Genomic DNA, 23,604 nt, shown 5'->3' with positions numbered 1-23,604 from the left:
TGGAATACTGTTTTAATAATCCTTCTTTCATCACGGAGTTCGCTTAGATCTACTACTGGTGGTAGTACTGACAACAGTATGCCAATGCTGTTATTAGCATAATATTTTCAGGATATTAAGCTTCATTTGGTTTATTTACACTGCAGTGGTACACTTTGCAGGTTAGACAATAGAAATATAAAGTATTAGAATGAGAGGTTGCATTTCTTCTATATATTCTGAGAAGAATAAGTTTTTCAGTTTCTGACCTATTGAAGAAAATCTTCCAAAAGTCTCTGGCACAGTGAAAACTTGTACAATATTTTCGTTGTTTTAAAGAGATATAAAATATTGGAGGCTAGGAAGAAGGCTTAGTAAATATCAGGTCTAAGTTGAAAAGCCCTGATATGAAGAAACTGCCAAACCCTTAATTTTTGCAGACCACAGCAATTTTATAGATTTGCCTATTCTTTTTTTGCTATAGAAGTTATGCTTGGTTTTTTTCAGGCTGTATAATATTTTATTTATCATTTCTGCTGAATAGGTCCATAGTTTGGTAAAGGGATTTTGCTAAATAATCATTTCAAGTTTGAATTCAAACAATGAATCTGAAAGTATATGCATGGTACGTTGTTTCAGTTTTCTCCCTTCCACCCAGCATATGTTTTATTTTGTTTGGGATTTTGTTTCTTTTCCCATATAGTCAAGCTTTAATCAACTTGTATCTTTTTTAAATGTGCCTCATAAGAAGTAACCCATGAAACTCACTTGAGATGTTGCATGTTAAGTCTATAGATCTGATAGCATAGCTGTGGTCATACAGTTACCTGATTATTTTTAAAAGATTAATGAAAGGTTTGTATCTGTATGTAATTAACCTTTGGTTAAAATTATGTTTTGCTCTTTATTTGGTCAGACTTCTTGAGTTCTGCAGCTGGAAACTATATTTATATCAACTGGTGGTATAAATTGGTTATAACTAGAGAAGAATGGATTCTTTGCTAGGGCCTAGAACTTAAATTTTCTGTAACTGAAATATCAAAATTAGGGATCAGTGACCAGTTTCTGATAGTGAGTACAGTGTGTTGAAATGAACATTTATAGCACTTTCTAATGTGCAGTTTTGATTAATAAAAATATAAGATTCTTAAATATGTCTTGATCAATTTTTTAGCTTGTTTAATTGAATATTTTCTTCGAATTTGTGGGGTAATCTCCACAGAAATGAACACAAGTATTTTAATTGTCTTCAGTGACATTTAACTTCTTGGAGAGTAGTGCTTGAAGACCCCGTGCTTTTAAAAGCAAGGGAGAATTAAGAAACCACTAGTTTAAAGTTGCTCCCTGTAGCTTTGTAGCAGTTCTTTTCTTTCTTTTTTTTTTTTTTTTTTAATAGAAAATGTGATTAATGAGACCATGTAGCTTAAAAAATGAATGTTCATTTTTAACATTGTTAACATTTAATGTCACACCAATGTTCATGTTAGGGACATTGGAACTGTTGATGAAGACTAGAAAGAGTATTTATGGTTTCTTGAGCATATCTAGTGCTAAATACCATGCCAAGTGCTTCCTTGTATTAATAATTTTATCTGCCTTGTATGAACTGCTGTAAGAACTTGGACCAGGGTTTTCTATTTCACATTTTTACCTTGTAAGTTTTTTCCAGACCATTTCAATCTACCACCACTTTCCTACTAACTAAGCATTTTTTTTCTTTTTAACCATGGTTGTTTATCTTCTACGCTGTGACTTATATTTACTCATTTTGCCTTCAGCTGGCAGTAGATCTGGGTCTCCTGGAAGAGTTTTGACAACAACCACACTTTCCACTATGAACACAGGAGTTCAGAGAGTCTTAGTGAATCCTGCAACTGCACAAAAACGGAGCAAAATCCCACGAAGTCAGGGATGCAGTAGAGAAGCTAGTCCTTCTAGATTGTCAGTAGGTAAGACTCACTGAATAACTCTTGGTTTCTTTATAGCCCTTTAAGTGTTGGATATCTACAGCTTGCCTTTAGTTATAGGTGGATGATAAAATTAGAATACATATCAATAAAAATCTAAAACATGCCTGTTTTCTGAGGCTAGTCTTTGATATACAAGACAGTTTTAAATTTAAGTTGAAATTTTTTTTGCTGTCAGAGTGCACTAGTTGTTCTTTTCCTCACCTCCCTTTCTTCTTTCTTTCACTTTTCTTCACTTCTTATCCCCACCCCCAAAATACCCACATCCATTGAATGAAAGTGTGATACCAATTTGAAAATATTATTTTCTTCATTACTTTTGTGTGTCTTCTGCGTATGTGTGCCTGCATGTGTATATACTTCTGTGATACAAAAATGAATGTTATATGTCTTAAACCTCATGGTATAACCTGATTATACTTTGTTACAAACAATATTGAAAAATATCATTTGGTTTTAACGGTATTGCTGCTGTTCTTTGTTTTGTATTTTTTATTTTTACCTTAGCTGCATTAACTTCATATTATCCTTCTTTAGAAAGCTGTGGGTTTTTTTCATTTGTGTTGCTGTTGATTAACTTGATCTTGAGCACAAATTTTGAATCAATGCTCTGTTCATATTTTTCTTTGCTTGTTTCCTCTCCATCCTTTTCAAGAGTTTTTTCAACCGTTCTGTAAAGAGTTGGTAAATCCCCATTTTTAGCTGTGCGAAGAAATAATTTCATTGAACTGGCTACACTTACTATAATCCAGCACAACCAAGAAAATGTGTGGAAACAGTTATGACTTATAATACAACATAATTGTCAGTGTCTTTTCTTAGAAATACGTCTTTGATCTTACTGCAAAACAGAATTGCATTAAAACTGCAACTTTTCTTATGTCTTCTCCCTTCTGTGCTGCTGTTTGTCTGTACCCTGAATCATACTAGCACGAGGCAGCCGCATTCCTCGGCCTAGTGTGAGTCAGGGGTGCAGTCGGGAGGCCAGCCGTGAAAGTAGCAGGGACACAAGCCCTGTCCGCTCTTTTCCACCCCTTGGTAAGTACTCAGAGCCCCTTGTTGTGCATGGCTGTCTTTGCCCTTCGTTATTTGCACCTAACGAATCCGTGCCTCCTTCATTTAGCTTGTAGCCGGCCACCATTATTTTCCCTTCCTTTGGCTCACTCACCACTTACTTCGATGGAGAATTGACCAATGTGTGAATGGGTTGCACACTTGAAAAATAAATGGTTTGCCTAGTGTAGTCTCATCTTAAATACCAAGTCTGGAAAGGTGTGTGATACACAGCGCCTAGAGACTTTTTTTGAAAGGACAATTCTGCTTTTGGAAAGTTTTTTGAAATTATGTGTTTCTCTTTTTATTACAGCGCTCATTGCTTGGGTGCGGTTAGATAATCCATTTCTCACTGACCAGCTAGAGCAAAGAATAGTGTGGCTGTCATGCTCTGCTTTTCCCTGCATCAACAGCTAGGGTCTGCTAGTATTCAAATTGCTCCCTAATCAATGAATACCTACAGAAGCAGAACTGTATTCTGAGGCTGCTTTCCATTTTCTAAAAATGAACTGGGCAAATAGCGAAGTCCTTATCCAAGTAGATGAACCAAAGTACAGTTCTGAAGTTTACTTTTAGTCTGTGTAGAACAAGTGAAAAGTAATTAAAGTAGCAGCTGTTGTTACATAGGGAAGAAGAGAGGAATTGAAAACTTGAACATTCACACATGCATAGCCACATTCAGTCCTCATTCCTAGAGTTGCTATAAGAAAAAGTTTTGTTTTCACTTAGTATTTAAGTTTATTGGCCTGACACTTAAAAGATTTTGCAAGATTGTCAAGTTGTTGTCCGTTTCTGCAATGTCACTAAGACGTAGGAACATCAGTTTATAATTATTTTAACATGTTGTTGGTTAAAGATTAGGGAAGCTTCTCATCTCCATGTATCCTTGTCAAGGTTACTACGAAGTTGATAGTAAATTTTGATAGAAGTCTTTTTACATGTTGAGGGGTTTTTTGATTGTTTAGTAATACAAAATTGTCTCTGTAAGATTGTATCTGATCTTTTTTGTGTTACCTTTGTCTGAGTTAGTCTTCAGTATGTATCCTTCTTCTTTTGTTTGTCCAAGTGTAGCTTACAGTTAAAGACTTTGTTAAGTTAAACTATGTTAAGTAGTAGACTATGTTAAACATAGTCTGAAAACAGTAATTCTCTGGTTTCTATCTCAAATTGAGGCACCCGACTGTACTCCTAAATAGCATTGGAAGTCTATTATAGTCTGTTAAGGCAGTATGCTTCCTGTCAGCCATGGTTTTATTGGAAAAGTACAGATTAATTGAATGAAAGCTGTTTCGATAACTAATGCTCATTTGCCCAGATGCTATTTAATTGGGAAATTAAATTAAAAGCAGGCATTATGCAGGATCCATTAGTAAACTTGTATCTTTTACTAAAACACAACTGGCAGATTTTGTTGTAGTACACACATATCTTCTTTTCCTTTAAAAATGAGGGTATTTTCCAGATATTTTTGAGCTGCTTTTGCTGCCTTACAGCTTGACTTCAATTGCATGAATGCGAGATCTGATTTACATTTTATATTTGGTCAAATACTTGTTATCTTAAGAAATCTGTATTCAATTAATACCATAAAATGGGTCATTGGGACAGATGCTACTTGAGGTTTTACTTTTATTGATGGAGTTTAATTTTGGTATTCAGATAGCAAAACAAGTACCTATGCAGATAAAATAGATTGAATTGTCTGGTAGCACAGAGGATACAAAGTAGTGTGTATAGGAATCCAGTGTTGTTTAAAAAAAAAAAAGCAGCTATACGTGGAATAAATGAGCATTCCTAGGATTCCTTGTAGTATGACTTCTTATTTGAATGATTTCGAATGTCATTCAGTGTTTTGTTGGACCAGTTTTGTCTTATGGGATGCTATTAACTTCTATCAAAAGTATTAAATTTAATGTTTTCCAAGGGTACAAGTGGAATACAAAATAAGGCAAATTCAGCTCTGTGTTTGTAGCTAGAGACGGTTATACATGGGGCTGGGGGAGGAATGTAATTTGTATTGCATCTGATTCTCAGCACAGAAATTTTTGTTTACAAATGCTAAGCCCTTTGGGGCATAAAATGACCCACATGGTACATAATTGATTCTCTGTACATATTGGTATGAAGTGTTTATGTAATCTCACTTCTCAGTATAAGATTATAAACTGGGAGATAACAGCCACTCAGAGCAAGTGATTTGTAATTTTTATGGAAGTGCCTATTTTTCTGTTACATATAGTTACTATTAAATATCAGACTAGTATAATTTGCATATTGTAGCTAAGAAATTATGTTGAGTCCATTTAAAATCTTATTTTGATTCATCTTTTAAAAAATGAAACAACCAAAGTAAATACTTGCACAATTTCTGCAATTTGAGGGGTACAAAGAATATTCCTGAAAATATGCTTTGGAATGAGGTATGTTTGATCCAATATAGTGCTTCCTTTCACTGTCTTAAAAACTTGTCCAGCATATTTAAATGTATATGGGGGCAGGATCATCTTGAATTATATGCCTAAAGTTTCACTTTTTGATTGTACTTTTAATTTTCAGGGCTTGTTGATGGAAAGCAATAGAAAGGTTTATCCTGTTACTGCTTGTGTTTAAAGCTCTATCAGCCTTGATGCCTATGTTTCGACATCCTCTGTCCTGTCTCCTTTTCCATGCTGAGACATACTTTCTAAAGAACCAAGTATTCCACAAAGGATTATTTGCAAAATAAAATTCCCTAGCTAAATGGCTTCATGCAGGTTTAGTTTGAAATAAAATACATTGCTGTGCCTTATGTAAGGGGTACAGAACTTTATGTGGAAAAAACAGTGTTGTTTCTGGGACCTTTACAGGACTTAGGGTCATTTTGGAGTTCACTCAGGTTAAAAGAGGTGTGCTTCCCCAAATGTGATTTGGTCCTTGTCAGGGTTATTTGATTCAAATCAGACTCTTAAATTGTGTATGTTAATCAGAGCAAAGGATGATTCATTTGATTCCTGGTTTCTATTTATACTTTTTTATGTATCCAAAAGGTATAAAATACTTGCATTTACAGTTATTTATTAAATCATAATATTATATCTGGGGCTTATGTCACTATAGGTGGACATTTAAATTCAAGTTAAAATTGTCAAAACCAGTTTCATTCATGCCTCTAACTTAAGTGAACTGAAGAAAGAAGATGAAGTGTTTACTAACACATTTAATTTAGAATTACTTGGTTTAAGAAAGAAAATATAGCAATGGTGAGTTAACTTCTTTAGAATCTCTAAAAGACCAGTTTTATAGGAGTGCCAGAAGGAGGAGGGTACTCAGTTTTATTCAAAAGTCCTTAAGGATCTTTGGTTCCCACTTTCCATAACTTTAAAGAATCATAATGAGCTACAGTAACTAACATAAATGTTTCAGTTTCACATTTTATTTATTTAAAGAAAACAATACAAATGTGAACCATTAATTGCATTAAATTATTTTAAACTTTCAATTAAAATTGAGTAATTTTAACTTTCATCTACATAGTGGTGAGTTTTAACTGAGGTTGACTTATCTGTACATAGGCAAGAACTCAAGTTTATACAAATTGTCAGCTGCTAACACAGTAGGTTCATGCAGGAGTCACTTTTTGCAGATAATGTTTGGTACGTGAGCTCTGGCTCTGATTTGAGCATGTAGAATTAACTCTACAGTAGAAGACCAGTATCAGTGGAACTTTTTCGATATTTCTGAGGACTCTGTGTGTGTGTGTGTGTGCGCGCATGCACATGTGTGTCTACGCATTTTTTCTTCTTTGAACTGAAACATACTTGCTTTTAATCTGCTCTTAATCTTTTAAATTAAAAAAAATTATGCATGAAATGTCCAGTGTACATAAACCTATATAATTTATATAATCATAATCTATATAATCGAAGAAGTTCTCTGAAGCTTTTTCCTTCTGTGTAATACTCAGTTTCTTGTGCTAAAGCTGAATCGTTTTGATAAATACTCTCTTGTTCATCTAAGCAACTGTTGCAGCACTTTGATTCCATGGTAATAGATAGGGTTTATATGATCCTGTTATTGCAGCTTCCAGACATCACTCCAGATCCACTGGTGCCCTCTACACTCCTGATGTTTATGGGGCTACAGGTGAAGGATGAGTACACTTTGCTGTCATCTGTGCAGTCATCCTGGATTTTTTTTTCCCCACCCACTTGGTTATTCTCATAGTTCAGTTATAAAAAGCATTATTTATATTAATTTGAGTTTTGTGGTTTTAATAATCCAGATAGATGTGTTTATGTTGCTAGATTTCGTCTCCACCCCCACCCTCCAATGTTAATCCTTTTCTTCCTTAACAACAATCATTTTATTTTTACTTGCAGAAGAACTTTTGTAGTTTTCCATTTTCCTTTTTGTAGAGCATTCTTTATGCATGTAGTTTTCTAATCAGCACTCTCAATAGCCTTCCTATTGTATTTGCTTTCTTTTTAAATGAAAACAAAAACCCAAAATGAAGAAGACATTAATTTAAAAAAAAAGAAAAAAGGAAAAGTTCTTTCAGTTAAAACCATTGTTTTATTTTGTTTTGTTTTTTCCCTGTGATATTGGAATAGGATTTTTGTATATGACTCTATTTTTTTTTTACTTCATTTCTTACTTTTTGCTGCACCACTGAAGACTTCAGAATGAAAATAACCAGTATTGTAGCCACTACTTAATTTATGAGAAATGTTAAGCAAATGCTTTTCTTCTGCTTGGGTTTTTTTAAGTGAGTGTGGTATCAATGTCCCACATTGATATTCTGACTGAATTCTTTATATTCATTTTTGTTGTTGTTATAACAGGTGCCGGCTTTGGAATTAGTCAGTCAAGTAGATTGTCGTCATCAGTTAGTGCTATGCGAGTTCTGAACACAGGTTCTGACGTGGAAGAGGCAGTAGCAGATGCTTTGGTAAGAATTTCTCACTTACCTTGTGTAGGACACAGACTCTTAAAATGTTTGGTACCCGTACATTAAAGTATGCAAAAGAACTTGTCATTCATTGTTTTATTGGCTTCTACGTGGTGAAAAAAAAACCTGAATTGCCAGAGCTGCAAAGTATTGGAATTTCTGTTCCCTTAACTTTTGAGAAACGTACATTTTTCCATGGCAGACAGGAAATAGTCTTGGACTGTACTGTTGGAGTGGCCCAAGGAGCCACTTGAGCAGGTAGCACTAACCAGCAGTTTCCCACAACAGCCAGACAAAGTTCTGGATAGGTTGAAGTCTTGCAGAGCTGGGAATGATGACAGCTAAAGCACTCTGCTTATCGTAAGCCTGGGTTCCTTTTAAAGTTGTCCTCTCTGACAACATGTGAGATTGATGCTGAAGAGATGAACTGATGACTTGGCAGGCAACATTTCATAAGTTTAGGTTTTGTTTTCTTTTGTTTTCAAAATGTTACTCTGAATTTAAAACTGGTTATGCCATTCTCTTTGGTAAGCTTTACTGTTCTTTAAAAGGGTGGGTTTGGCTCCTCTACCTCCCTGCCCCAGTTAGGCAAACTGAACTCATCATGTATTTTGCTATTCTGACATTTACATCACCAAGCTGAAATCTTAAATTAATTTAAAATACTGACGCTATGAGTCAGATACATTTTTATCAGGTATTGTATACTATTTGCATATAATTAAATATTTGTAAGTACCTGTTATCTAGTTATTGGAATGCTTTAAAGAGTTTGTTATTACTCTGTTTTAACAAAAACATTATTTGGAACATTGGTAAAAAACTACGAATTAGACTCTAAAAAATTTGATTATAGCTAGATATGATTAGATAGAGAGAAACAAAATTTCAAAGGAAAAAAAATCTGAAGAACTCTGTCACGTTCTAAGTCTGGCAATTTATTGATTTCTTGGTTAATACTGTCCTCTTGGCACATTAGTTTAAAATTTGTGTGCCTTCACTGGCATAGAGATCAGGATATCTGTGAAATCTTGCCTAAGAGGTCATGGTGAGATTGAGTGTGTTTTCCCCCTTTCTGATATTGTAAACTTGCAAAAAGTTTTCAGCGTTGATGGGGAATGCTAGTTAGTAAACTGGAAATCAGTCTGAATTTTGGAATAGGGAACAATGGAAAAACAGTTTGTGGAACATGAAAAGTTTCTGGCTATAATTGGAAAGCCTGTGCTATAGATTTATCCACACTGGTGCTACACGAAGAATATCTTTAGTGCTTTTAGCAGCTTCATAACTTACACAAATTTAGCTGGGCAAAGTATGTAGTAAGAATATAAACTGAGGAGAAACTCATGCTTCCAATAACTGCTCATGAGGCTTGAATGTGTCCTGCTTTGTAGAAAACTTTATTAAGTTTGTTCGTAGAAACTGGTTTGTATTACCTGAATCCCAAATAGCATGATGCTTCTAGAAATGTTAGAGGAAAATTAGTTCGTATATTTTAGCTAGAATCTGTCATTACAAAGAAGAATCAAGAACAGCAACATTTTATTACTGTAGTATTTGCATGCCTGGTTGCTTGCCATGCTCTAAAGGTACAGGTTGTCCTGTACAATTGGCTCCATTTAGATGGAAATCTGGTTATGAACACCCTTCTTGTTTTATCATAGACTGAAGCCCCCCCTCAACAGTGTTTTTAAAAGGTAGAATGTAGAGTCCTGACAGATGTAATATAAAAATCGAAAATACTCTGGATTGTATTACTATTTTTATGGTATGAAAAATACTTGGCCAGTTACAATACCGCTCAAGCCAAAGGGCTATCAGTCTTCTGGCTGAGATCTGGTTTGAATATAAGACACAGGAAATGCAGCAATGTGGTGATCTTTACATATTTTTATACCTTTTACTTTAACACAGTCTTTGGCATTTCAGATTCTATTTCTTTAAAATTTTTTTTTGTTTTTACTTATGGTGACCCTTTTCAAAAATGTTCATGTCTTTGTGATTTTTCCCTTCCTTTATTCTCTTACATGTGTATGTATGCTTGTTCTGTTGACAATAAGCTTGTTTGTTACATGATGTATTGACTAGTTTGTATTGTGATATCCTTTAAGTTATTCCACAGTCAAAAATGAACCCTGTGCAAATGGCAATGGTAATCAAGGGGAAAACAATCACTTATACTACTGCTTCTTTGAGTATGTAATGAAACCAAATTTTTAACTACTAGAGTCAACTCCAAAATTTGAATGGCAGAGTTATTTTGCAGAGGTGCGTGTTTTTCCTTTTAGGATAAATAGCATATTTTTTTTTTCCTCTGGCCTTTGGCATGTTGTGTTTTGTTGTCTTGGTTTTGTTTTTAGGGGATTTGGGATTTTGCATTATGTAATAAATTTTTTTGTAGGACATTGCTGTAGTAATTGTTGCAATGACAAAATGTAGATATTGAAATGAAGTTAAACAAAGAGATGGAGAAGTTGATGGGCAAATAAAGTTTAAATGAAGGTTTCATGCTTAGATAGCAATTGACTGCATGTGTTAAGTCTTCATGCTCAAGTATCACTGCATAAGACACAAAGATTTTGACAGAGAAGTCTTTGTGACCAACCAGCAGATGATGTGTAATATTTCCCTGGAAATGGAACCTTAGCAAACTACTTCTTGGCAATGCATGATATGCTGATCAGATACAGAGAGCTAAGAACAAAATTTACAGTAAGACTGTATGTTTTCCAGTGGCAGGTAGTTCAATAGTCACAATGCTGCTATGCCTTACCTTCCTGTTCTCAATTTCTGTTTCTTTTCAATAATTTACTGCTAACAGCTCTTAGGAGACATACGGACTAAGGTATAGAAACTATTTTCCTACTTCAGTAGTTTAATATTTTGCTATTAACATGCTTGATACAAAGTAAGTTAAAATGACAGAATATGTGCATTTAGACCTGATTCTTATATTCTGTAACATATATAGAATTATGAAGTGAAATAACTAACTTTCAATACAGTCTTTATGTCACCCTATAATGCAATTTTATGGATTTTTACAAGTAAACTTTGAACGTTTCATCAAACGTATGTCTTCTCTGCATTTGCTTTGCTCTTTTATGTTTGGAATACTACTCAAGCCATACTTTAAAATATTTTTATTAACTGGGTTTGACCTGTTGAATAGTTGGAGCCGTTTGTCACTGCAGGGAGTAGGGGTCACACCAATTGTTTGAACTGTTGTCTTTCTACTGGTTATGGATATGTATACTACCTCTTTGAAAATCAGTACTAATGTGGGGTGTTTCTGTACAATAGAAGAAGCCTGTGCGAAGAAGATACGAGTCCTATGGGATGTACTCAGATGATGATGCCAACAGTGATGCATCAAGTGCCTGTTCAGAAAGGTCCTATAGCTCTAGGAATGGAAGCATACCAACGTATATGAGACAGACAGAAGATGTGGCTGAAGTCCTAAATCGCTGTGCCAGCTCCAACTGGTCAGAGAGAAAAGAAGGCCTTCTAGGCCTGCAAAACTTATTAAAGAACCAGAGAACTTTAAGGTAAGAAGACATGTTGAGAGAAAAACATTTTATTTCAGAGCTGAAGTGAGGCAAGGGAGGTAGGAAAGGAGGCTAATGTTCTAAAGAATACAGAAAGTTGGGGAGAGGGAAAGCAAGGTGTGTGTCTGTGAGGGTAAGAGATGGGGGAAGGAATGAGGAAGCTATTGTCACGTCTGGCCACTAGTGTATAGGATCTGTTTAAAAAGCTCAGTTTAAGAAATTGAGTTTAACATCAAGAGCATTCTTGCAATACAAAAGATTCCTGAAGTGCTTGCATTTAATATTGATGGAAGGCCTTTATTTTTCTTACAATTTTTTTTTTAATTATAATTATTTTTATTTATTGGGTATTTATTCAGAAGAAAGTGTTTACTACTGGCTACTAAGAATACCTTTTTCATTACCTGCTCTATTAAAACAGTCGGGAATGGTTTAATATATGAATTAGTTTAAAGAGATATTTCTAGGTTGAAAGTCTCCTTTTAGACAAAATCCATTACATTTTTATCCATGTCTTAAAATGCTTCTTTCTGCTTCGTTTACTAGATAGAGTCAATATTTACAGTTGATTTCACTGATTGCTATGCTTTAGTGTTCCAGTAGTACTAGCAGGGGAGTTGACTAATGTATTGTTGTCATTTTGACAGTCGTGTTGAGTTGAAAAGGTTGTGTGAAATCTTCACAAGAATGTTTGCTGATCCTCACAGTAAGGTATGTTTAGGTTTTTCTTACTTGCAGTAAATGTTTGAAAATATATATATTAATAGAAAGCCAGATGCAGTAAAATATGTCAGTGGTATTTGCACATGTAAAAATTTCACAAACTGTATTCTATAAGCAGTTAATGGTGTCAGATTTCAATCTATTTAATTTGCAGTTTCGAACAAGATAATTTTCCACCTTTTTCGCAGGATAATTTAAATAAAGTAAAGGTTAGTTTCATCTAAAATGCACTGAAGTAGTTCAACAGTTTGGGCTCAGAATATGTAAGTATTTTTAAGAAGTCATGTTGTTTACAGAGGCCACTTCAACATGAATAAAGGTTTTATCTCAATTAGAAACAAAAGGCTGTGGTGCAGTAATTCAAATCGTAAAGAAAGTGGTCTGACTAGATTGTACATGATGAGTCTGATGAACTATACCAAATATGTACTTACTTATTTTCCAGGGTATTTTGTATTATCTTATGATGTCGTGCTCAAATTTCATAGCTAGGGCTGGCAGTTGAGACTGTTGAATAATTTTTACATCATTGTTAGTATTTAGTAAGTAAGGTGAAGACTATACTTTGGTATAAAAGAAAATGTGAAAAGAAAAGTGTGTTCATTTTTACCTAGGTAAATACCCAGTATGGATGATGTAACAAGGAGAATAATCCTTCTGTTTTCTAAGACCATTAAAATCTTTTTAACTGAGTTACTTTGCTTGACAGTATTTTCACAATTTTTGTGGGAGGTGGGTTATTAGTACAGCTTCATATATGCAGTAATTTCCCATAGCAAAAGGACTGCAGGTTAATAAGGACCTGAATAAAGTTATAATGGTATCATGTAAAAAACATGTAACTTCATATTTTGTTTGAATTATAGGCTTGTTTGGAAGAAATCTTATATTTTATGTTGACTATAACATGTCCCACTTTGTGTCCATATTTCAGAATCAATAAAATAACCCAGAAAAATTCAGAGCAAATTCGTTATTTCAGAAGTATGGGCTTTTCCCAGCAGAATTCTGAAAAACTACTTTAATTATGCAATACAGTTAACATATTTTTAAGTCTTCCTTATTGCTGCAATAGAAAATTAAATTCTGAGTGATGAGAAGTCTTGACAGGCTACCTTAGTGTTCATCTGTCCTCTTTATTTTTCCTGCTGGGGAAAGTGACTTAGCTGCTATCTGTGACACCATGTATTTTGGAAGAAACTTGCATTGCACACGGCAACATGATATTAAAGTTGCTCACATACTGCAGGAATCCAGAAGACAAGACTAAAGGCAAGCAGTTAAAGAGAAACTGAAGAAAACATTCCATAAAAAGAACAATTAAGTCAGAGGAGAGAAAAGAAAATTAAATGTTGAAATATTACTAGTTTTTAAATGAAGTAATGACAAAATTGTGAATAGCAGCTTGGTTTAATTTTGCTTGTTCTTGTGTTAATTAGTATTGCAGCTATGCATATATCACAACTACCCTGGAGATTTTTTTGTAGTGAGGGAGCCAGGGAAGGATAATGAAAATGTTCCAAAATTTAGTTGCATGTGTCAGAAGAACATTTTATCTTTTCATTAAACCTTTAGGAATGTTACATTGAATTATTCTAGTTGATTGTTTTCTTTTGTTTACTGGGCATTCTGACTTAAAAGAATGTTGCTTTGATTTTGAGAATTTGGCCTGTGTTATAGCACATGTGGTACACCTGTTCCAGTCACTGAAACCTGGCCTGGTTTTTGGTGTTGCAAAACTATTAATAGTTATCAATATATTATCAGCAGGATCCTTTAAGTATTAAGAGTTCATAAGCTGTGAATTTTTTATCTCACACGTATGGCTACACATATCTCATCTTAGACTCTTTTCAAGTGTCTGTAGGAATTAATTCTGTCATCACTTTTGGGTTTTGGCTTTTTTTTTTTTTTAAGGTTTACTTTAACGTGATAACTGGATGTAGGGAATTGCTTAGAAAAAGAGAGTAGTAATATCATTTGGAGGAGAAAATGGGAGAATGATTTGAAGGACATGCCAAGTGCTTCTAAAATCCATTGGGTATCCCAATAAAATTACTAAATTTATCATAAAAGTTTTGAAATACCTTTTTTGTTTTATTTTGTTTTATATTCCATACAGGAACTTTGTATTGATGGCCACTAATTTGTGTGTTTTTATCTTTTTCCCTTTTTTGTTGTTTGTTTTGTTTTTGTTTTTGTTTTTGTTTTGTTTTGCATGCTGTCCCCTGTGTTGGAACTCTCTTTAGAGAGTAAGTTGGTTCAATATTTGTTGGAAGCCTAACCTTACTTGCATGAATGTGCAATTAACCCTTTTTCTCTATTTTTCTTCCCCAAAGATTTCATGCAGTGTCAAGCCTTTTGCAATCATAAAATGCTATATACAATTATGTAACCTGTGTGGTAAAGTTTCGAGATGTGCTTTATCTACTAATTAACTGACATTGTTTGGTTATGCATTCCTGCTTTATATTGTGGTGGTTGGCACATCTGAAATAATTCACTTTAAAGGTAGATCACTTATAGTTACTTTCATATCTGTTTATTTTTTCCACTATCAAATTATTAAAAACTCCAACTTTAGATGTTTGATTTCAGAATTGTAATTCTGAAAAACATCATAAAAATGGAAACTGCAAAAATGGCAGTACCCACATACATTGTTCAACATATAGGTGGTTGAGTTCCATTTTCCATTCCAAAGTCATGCTTTACCTTAAATGCTCTTACAGCCTTCTTAAATTCTTCATGCTTTGTCCTAAGACAAAATGGTATGATTTGTATTTTTTTTAAATACAACAAAATGACTTGACTTATTTGAGTTTCCTCCAGACATTCACTGTGGTAAACCTAAAATCAAACAAAGCTTGAAAACAAAATTGAGTCCTCAGTTATGTGTATTTTTAACAGCTAAAACATTGGCACAGGATCTTCAGAGTACTTTTGCCATAGTGATTCATAATTCACTTCATCATGTTTTCAATTTAAACCTCTTTATGTGTTTAAAGTGTCACAAGAAGTCCACGTTACTCCATCAAATAAGAGGTTGTAACCAGTTTGTTCAGCTTGCACACTTTAATGAAAAAGACGTGTGTGTCAGTGTCTGCAAATTCAAAGAAACAGGTAGAGTTTTTAAATTCTGCTGAGCTGTATAGTTTAATTTGAAGGGTTTTAAATACAATTGTAAGACCCCCAGTGTAATCTTTATAGCACCAGAATTTTTTTTGTTGCTTGCATAATTCCAATATATTTTTCCCTTATTTTAGGGCTGTGAAATCCAAAGACTGTCATATTACAATACAGAAAGTACTTTATGGTTTGCTTTTGCCTAGGTCTTACAATTGTGCCCACTACTTGTGTATCCACAAAGTGGTATATTGTTTCAGTTCAGCCAAATACAGAAGACCTTATTTCCAATCGCAAGCATAAAAATTTCTTCCTACTACTAGGAGGGTAAGTTTTAAACCTCAGACTTGAATACGAATCTAGACAGATAGCAGAGGAGTTAGCAATTTTTTTTTCTTACAATTTTCAGTGTAGTTTGCCCCAAAAGGAAAGTTAATTAAAGTAGCTCATCCCGATGGGCTTTATGTTGAGTAGGATTTGTATCATTTTGTTCCTAACACAGCTTTTCAGTATTTAAGATGTCTGTTAAAAGATTCTCACTGGTCTTTATTAGATCCTGAAAGAATCTGAATTTATTTTTTATTTCTAATGTAAATTTTGAGGCACTTCTTTTAAAGATATCTGTATGGATTTTTTTACTTTATGGTGTAAATTTGCTTACCCTGGCTTGATTAGCAACATGAAGAGAGATCTGATTTCCTCAGCAATGAAGGCATGCAGCAGCATGTGCCGACTCCTCTGTGCTCAATCAATGCTGTGGAAGAAAGTCCACTTCCATGGACTGGTTTCAGCAGCCATGTGAGGTATGATCACAGTTTGGGATCATCTACTCTCACAGACAGCAGCAGAATTTGGCCTTATGACAAGCCAGGTCAGCTGCAGGAGGATGTGGGGTTCCAGCCCTTCCTCTGAAGTAGCTATTTCCAACCTTGTACCCATGTCATAAATACTCGGGAGGCAATATCTCTCCAACCCTCTTTGCAATATAGCAATACTTCTGTTTCTGTACCCAGCTATGTGCTGGAGCTGGAGTGCGTATCAGTTGTGAAGGTAGCATTTTCAGCCCAAACACCCATTTTTCTTATCAGGGAAATGGGAAACCTGTGGGCCACAATGGTATAGAGCATATACATCCCTATTTCACCCTAAGTCTTGAAAAAACATAAGATTAGTGAGATCCTAAAAAGGCTGTTTAAACAAAGTTACCTATTTGTCATGCCCTACTTTACCCTTTCCCTCCAAAAAGCCCTTCTTCCTGATCTGAGTGCTGAGGTTACTATAAATACAATAATATACGTCAATTTTTTTTTTACTAAATGCAGTCTTTTCAGCATTATTTGTATTTATTGTATTCAACATTATTTGTTGAAAAGAACACAATGGATAACATGTTTTTGAAAAGACGAAAGTACTTCTGTGTTTTAAACACCTGCCAGTCTGAAATGTATTGTGGCTTTTTTCTCTACTCTGGTGAATAATTTTGTGTTTGGATACCTGCAATAGCAGGAGAATCTTGTTCTGTTCCACAAATATTTTATGTAAAGGAATTGGATAGCTTTCATGACTTTGCAGTATTTAGTAATGCAGATACTTGCAATGAATATTTTGCTAAAGAATTGTAGCAGCTTTTTCGGTTTTAGAGAGAAAGTGTTTTTGTAATGTTCAAGGAATATGTCAAATCAACTTAATGATAAAGCTTGAAAGGGTAAAAAATTAAGTTTTACTGAAAAAATTGAGGTTGCGCCAGCCATCACAGTAAGCATTTCTCTTCTTGACGAAACTGCATGGAATACCTAATTGTCAAACTTCTACAGAAGTCGGCTAACATTTCCAATGTACTCCTGTATCAAAATCCAATGAAAAAGCAAGACAGATTTCTTTTTTTTTTTTCTCTTTTTCTTTTTTTTTCCTGCTTGGCTGCAAAACACTGCCTTTCTCTGCCTCTGATTCCCTTACTGCTTTCTTCTTTGTTTGTAAGTTCAGCATACGTCAGTGTTGTTTCCTCTTTTGCCCCATCCTACCCTCTTTCCATCTTCTTCTGCCTTTTAGGTGTTCAGTATGTTTTTGGAGACACTGGTGGACTTCATCCAGGTCCATAAAGAAGACCTGCAGGACTGGCTGTTTGTACTGCTGACACAGCTGTTGAAAAAAATGGGTGCTGATTTGCTTGGGTCTGTACAAGCAAAAGTTCAGAAGGCACTTGATGTCACAAGGTAATGAGTTCTTCAAAAAATAGTAACAAAAAACCCCACTTAAAAAAAAAATTAAAAAAAAAAAAATCCAAACCCTCATGCTACTTCCAAGTTATTGGGTTTTTTTAGTGTGCTATGAGATTCTTGGAAAAATGTAGAGCTAATAACAGATCATGCAGTAAACCTCACTGCTTAAGCATTTTGGTTTCCTAAATGACTCTTAGTTGAAAGGGTTTGAGTCCTTAATGCTGAACAATTAATATGATGCTACTTATCTGATTCCAAAATGTGCATCTGAGCCATGTATGTTTGTAGTCTTGCCTTGCATTCAGTGATGCAGTGCTTGTGTTTGAACTTCTTTATTCTGTTATAAAAATATTGTTGCAATATTCATTTCTCAGTGCCAGCAGGCTTTTAAGGAGTTATGGCAATAATGGATTTGCTTTCTGTCTTCCCTCCACTTCCCCAAACTTCACTAATAGCCTGATTCCAAAATGATCTTATGTGATTTTGGGGGCCATCAGAGCTGCCCATCCCTGGGCAGTTTTATTTTGAAATGAAAGCTCGATTTTTAAGTAGAGTTGGAGGGGCTCTGGGACCTACTTCTCATCTTCCATTCTGTGAAGTACAGGACAGTACAGGCCTCTGCTGAACCTATTCATGTGGCATATCTGCTGTGAAATCTGAGGAAGGGTATGGTGTGTGTTGCAGGGAGAGAGGGAATATGATCTGCTACACCTCTTTTTTGCTGCTGCAGCAGAGCTCTTGAGGGCCATGCCTGGAGTGTGGCATGTGGGAGAGCAGAGGCAGCCAGAGTGGAACAGGATGGTTCAGAGAAGCATGCAGGAGGGGTGTGTTGTATACGTTTAGCAGTACCACTGCATAATAATTTGGGGATTGCATAGATTGAGAATCAGAATACTACCATATCATTATTATATCTTTCCTTATTACTTGCATTATCTATTCTAGCTATAATTGTTTCGAAGCAGGAATTTCTTAAATTTTGTCCTTCATATGCTAGGTGACTGTTTCTGAAGGTCAGATACAGTATCAACAAAACTGGTAGAAACTTTTTTTCTTTTAGAAGTACTAAAGCTTTTCTTTACTGACAAGAGTGAGGGCTTATTTAGTGCCTCTCAACAGGTATTAAAAGAAAATTTCATGTAACTTAACACTATTTGATTTGTTTGTTTTACAGGGAATCTTTTCCAAATGACCTCCAGTTCAGTATTTTAATGAGATTTACTGTTGACCAGACCCAAACACCTAGCCTGAAGGTAAGAATTTTCAGGCTTGCATTGCAAACAAAAATCTTCATTGATAGACATTTGCTTGTCTTAATATTTGAATTTGGATTGTTATTTTTGTGTTGGGTTTTTTTTTTTTTTTTTAAAAAAGGTTTTCAATTAGTGGATTTTGTTTTTGTAAACTTTCAGACAGTCAAGCCAGCACTACAGGACCAGCTTCGCTCTTTTTGGAGCTCAAAGGTTTTTGTCTGAATTATTGTCTTTATTCTTAACCCTATGTCAAACTCTTACAGTGTTTCCAATAATTTTTATTTGAATGCATTCGTATGCTGCTACTAACCTTTGCGAGAAACTTTAAGCATGCAGATGTTCAATTTTAAACATTACACTAGTATGAAAATGTTTGCTGCAAGAGAGATCTAATAAAACCACAGTACAGTAAAAATGAGCAACAAAAATGTGGCCGCCTAACATCAAGCTGGTTATGCAAACTCACTCTATCAAGTCTTTTCTAATTTTATGTTTGTGATTTCCCAATCGTGTTTTCCTAGTTCATATATATTTTTTTTCCTGTGTTCAGTCTGATAGGTCTTGATTTAAATTATTTTAATATTAATATGAACTTGAGTTACTATATTAAAAATCAGCTCTCTTTGTGGTACACTTTTTTGATAGCAGTGTGTAGCTTTATAATTACACACATTTTTACATAAGAATCAGTAGTTGATAGACCTGCCAGTATAACCAAAAAGTAAAAACATATTCTGTAGCACATTTACAGTTCCACAGAGAGTTGATTTTAGGATAAATGCATCGAATCCTAAGAAGATTTACAAGTTATATAAATGGGGAAATAACAAGCATATGATAACCGGCATTTTCTGCTCTATCCTGCACGAAATATTTTTACATAGTTTGATACTGTACAAGAATATGACTTTTCCCAAGTTATGTTGAACCTAAAGTCACATGAATATGCCTTTTTTGTCTACAATACAGTAAAACTTACATTTTTAAGCTTTTGAGGACAGTTGATACGTTGACCACTGTTGCTTCGTAGAGCTGTGTTAAAAAGGGACTGCTGTCATTTATTGAAGACAGCAAATGAGGTAGTAAAAATCAGTTTGTTGTTTAAATAAATCCTTGGAACAAATTGGGCTTGGTTTTGTTTTACTTGGTTTTCCTCCCCAGGAAGGTGAATTTGATGGTTGAGATGTACTTTTTTTCCATACAGTAGTATAGCTGGTAAACACATATTGATCATGTTTGAAAGTTGAGAGTGTAGATTTGGAATGACACATGGACTCCTACTAGGCTGAGTTGGGGCTAAGTTCAAGAATATTCACTATGCAACCTAGAATGAATTAAGAAATCTGAAACACTTAACAGGAAGACATTCTGCAAATAATTTCCAGTATTTGAGAGAGACTTCTGAAATCAAGATGTCAGTAAAAACGACCTCCACAGAAGAACACCTGTTAGTTTGAAATAAAATCAAGAGTATTTAAAATGAATTTTGGGGACAGTAAAGTACGTAACTGTTTAAGAGAAGGTAAGCTTTTTTCGGAAGAAATTGGTATCTACCCTGTACTTCCATCTTTATGAGGTAACTACAACTTCAGGATCCAGACAATAAAGTTATCGAACATAAGTTGCAGAAGTATCTGTTTAATATCCACATTCTTGCATATTTTGTCTAAACCCCATCCTCAGTGCACCCAGATGTCTAACAGATTAAGTGATAATCCTAGGGCAGTACTCCATTTTTTGAAGTCTTCAGCTTTTGTTTGTACTCTGATAAATGATTATTTTGTTGCAGAGCGTGCCTTTGGGCTAGATATACTGAGAAATAGCATTCACTGTGACAGGAGAAATCAGAGAAAGGATTTTCAGCATCCTTAAAGATGGTCAGATGTAAGAAGGGATGATAGATCAGAAATTTGCTCCGCGGAAGGATTTCCTTCTAGAAATTACTTTTCCCTCTGGTTTTGATGTGGTAGTAGTAAATAATTATGATCCTTTAGAGTAAGCTGTTACTGTCATTCTTACACTTACAAACACAGCTAAGTCTTGGACAATAGAAGTCAAGCTTTTAGAGTGGCCACAGAGGTGGATTTGGATAGCTAGCCAGTGAGAGGACCAAACATAGAAAAGACTTAGTTCTACTGACCTAATCCATGGAGGATGCAGCACAGTGTATTGTGCTGTATCTGTCTTACTTTCTTTTGCTATAATTTTACATGTAGGTGTGGTGAACTGCTGAAACATAGTTTGGAGGTACCAGATGCATGTATCTATTTTGGTCAAATGTATGGATGGGCATAGGAGTTAAATTTTCTAGATGGGATATAATCTATTAAGCTTATTTTCACAGGTGCAGAACATATGCTTTCCAAAGGATGGGTATTGTCCTGAAATACACTCCAAATCATCACTTTCATTTTTCTCAGGTTGAATATCAAATGGCTCACAGTTAGTGAGGAATTGATTTAAGCATAGTGACCAAAGTTCATTGCAAGTTTCTGAACCTTTCTTTGCTTTGAAAATACTGATTTGTTGACAAAGGTTTTTGCTGCAGTTGATCAGAATTTTTTTTTTCCTAAGTCCATATTAAAATTTCTGGATTTAAAAAAACCCGAACCAACCAATGACACAGATCCACAGAGATGAGAGAGGCCTTCAAAATTCATCTTTAGTGTATATTTTAGTCATTTGATTAAATAATGGCAGAGGCAGTCACTCCTAAGTATCCAGTAACAGGGACAGACACCTGGGATGTGGCACTCTGAAAGTCACTTTGTGTGACTGCTTGTATTCAGTCTGAGTAAGGCAGAGTAGAGTCTCTCACATCCCAGGAAAGCAGTGTAAGAGATGGACTTTTTTCTGGTTTAAGTAAAGCAGCTTCTCTACATTCCTCTTTCCTTTTTCTTTTTTCCTGCTACGTGAAATGTTTCTTTTGTCTTACACTGATGCAGCAAATGAAACTCCGTAAATCTCATTTTTCACAGGACAGGAAAACAGTTTGCCTTCTGACACTGACTGTGTAGCATTCTTACAGTATGTCCTGAATCTCTGGAGGTAGTGGCACATATTTTTGTGCCAGAATTTGTCATTTCATTATCTGTGAAAGATGTTTATGAAGCACTTCAGTTCCATTTATGTCTAATTTTTTTTGTGAGTAGTAGTGCTAATTGTGGCTTGATCTGTTTCAGCTCACTTACTACAGCAGTGCTATTCTTAAACAAAATGTCTGTGTTATATGCTGTACAGGAAAAATGTCTGGGTTTATAGTCCAGCAAAAGTACAATAAATTCAACCTAGAAGGGTACAAAGCAAGTCAAGACAGTATTAAACAACTTCATAGACAATGTTTTCAGATTAATGGCAAATATTCAGTGTAAGAATTCCTGGACCTGCTTTCATTGCAGTCAAAAATGTTTATCTCCTCCCTTGGAGAGATTAAATGGATTATTGAAAAGGACTACATTAGACCTTTTATTTCTAAATCTCAACTCTGTACATACTTACTGGAAATAGTGACAAAATATGTAAGTAGATTTGCTGCTATTATGGAGTTTACTTGAAGGTGGGGTTTTTTATCCGTAATAATAGCCTTATTATATTTGAGCATAGAAAGGTAGCCACTCTAGAATTTCTTCTCTCAAAAGCAATTCATGAAAAACACTCTCTTTCAAAATAGCTGTCAAACTTAGCTTTGGGTATCTTATTGCACTGTGAAAAGCTTTATTAATGCTAACATCTTCTGTTCAGTGTTTTTCTGTCTCCTGAGAGCCTCCATCTTTCCAGAATCCTGTGCGATGTACTCTGTGGGAGTAGTTTAAACACTAAATAATACTGCTCTCTCAGATACAGTACTCCAGAATTTTTTCTTCAGGAGAAATGCTTCTCGATCTTTTAAGTGTTACAGTTCTTAACAGTAATTTTTTTTTTTAAGGTGTGATATAATATATATTTAAATTGTGAACAGTGAAACATAGTGCTGTCGTAATGGTTTCACTTGGTAATCTAGAAATTTTAACTATTACTTTGTATTTGGAAAAGCATGTAGCCTAAGGTTTCTTGCTGTGGAGATGTTTGTGGGGGTTTTTTCCTTGGAAAGAATCTAGCAAATAGTGTGGGTTTTACTGCATTTGTTGATCTTGATCTGCATAAGATGAAAGTCTCCAGCTGTTGCTTGTTGTATAACTTTGGAGAAGTTGAGCTTTAACAGCTGCTTTGAAAATGAAGTATTCATTATTAATCTACACATATCAGCTATCACTAATGTGTGTGTCACTTGAGTTTTTAATAGCTTGCAAGTTTTCATGATCAAGGGAAATTTATAAATAGCTTTGCTTGGAACAATTGCACTACAAGCCATGAACAATTAAAAATACACTCAGAACTCTTTCCTTTCTGGTTATGATGGACATAGGTGTCTCCCTCCTGGTAGGTATTTCTGGTTCAATATAATTATTAGTAAAAATAAAAGCAGCCAAGTCAAATAGGTGGCCTAAATAAATGTTCACCATTTTTGTTGACAGCTTGCATGACAAATTTCTGGGGCAGCAGGAGGTGAGGAGAGAAATACTTAAGGGAGATACAGGCATAATAGCCCTTTACCCAAAGCTGTGTAGTGGTGCAGTTTTGGAGAAACTAGAGAGGGGCTGCAGTCTGGGATGTATAAAACAGAGATTCTGCATAAGGAGTAGAGGGAGTTGGTGGAGTAGGAGAACGATGCTCAGATCAATGAGGGAGTAAAGCAGCTTTTCTGTGCTCCTGGTAAATCCATGTCTCTATCTTCTAAATATCTTCAGAAGAAAAGTGTGCATGTGACCC

At 34.9% G+C, this 23,604-nt stretch overlaps 1 protein-coding gene across 12 annotated transcripts in view; it reads left to right on the top strand.

Moving 5' to 3' along the window:
• CLASP2 (cytoplasmic linker associated protein 2) overlaps window positions 1–23,604 on the top strand; it is a 153,489-nt gene that overhangs the window by 110,259 nt on the left and 19,626 nt on the right. For 4 of the 12 annotated variants that reach the window (XM_075493399.1, XM_075493398.1, XM_075493400.1 and 1 more), the window contains 8 exons: window positions 1,758–1,928; window positions 2,877–2,984; window positions 7,820–7,926; window positions 11,230–11,474; window positions 12,122–12,185; window positions 17,373–17,536; window positions 18,717–18,795; window positions 18,955–19,005. In XM_075493399.1, the coding sequence (XP_075349514.1) occupies window positions 1,758–1,928; window positions 2,877–2,984; window positions 7,820–7,926; window positions 11,230–11,474; window positions 12,122–12,185; window positions 17,373–17,536; window positions 18,717–18,795; window positions 18,955–19,005 (989 nt within the window). The remainder of the gene's footprint in view (window positions 1–1,757; window positions 1,929–2,876; window positions 2,985–7,819; window positions 7,927–11,229; window positions 11,475–12,121; window positions 12,186–17,372; window positions 17,537–18,716; window positions 18,796–18,954; window positions 19,006–23,604) is intronic. The other 8 variants (XM_075493406.1, XM_075493405.1, XM_075493404.1 and 5 more) reach the window with 3 other exon arrangements.

The sequence above is a fragment of the Mycteria americana genome, chromosome 2, assembly GCF_035582795.1.
Source record: "Mycteria americana isolate JAX WOST 10 ecotype Jacksonville Zoo and Gardens chromosome 2, USCA_MyAme_1.0, whole genome shotgun sequence".
Classification (NCBI taxonomy): Eukaryota; Metazoa; Chordata; class Aves; order Ciconiiformes; family Ciconiidae; genus Mycteria; species Mycteria americana.
Note: the sequence above shows the minus strand (reverse complement) of the source record. Positions and strands in the feature narration are given on the sequence as shown.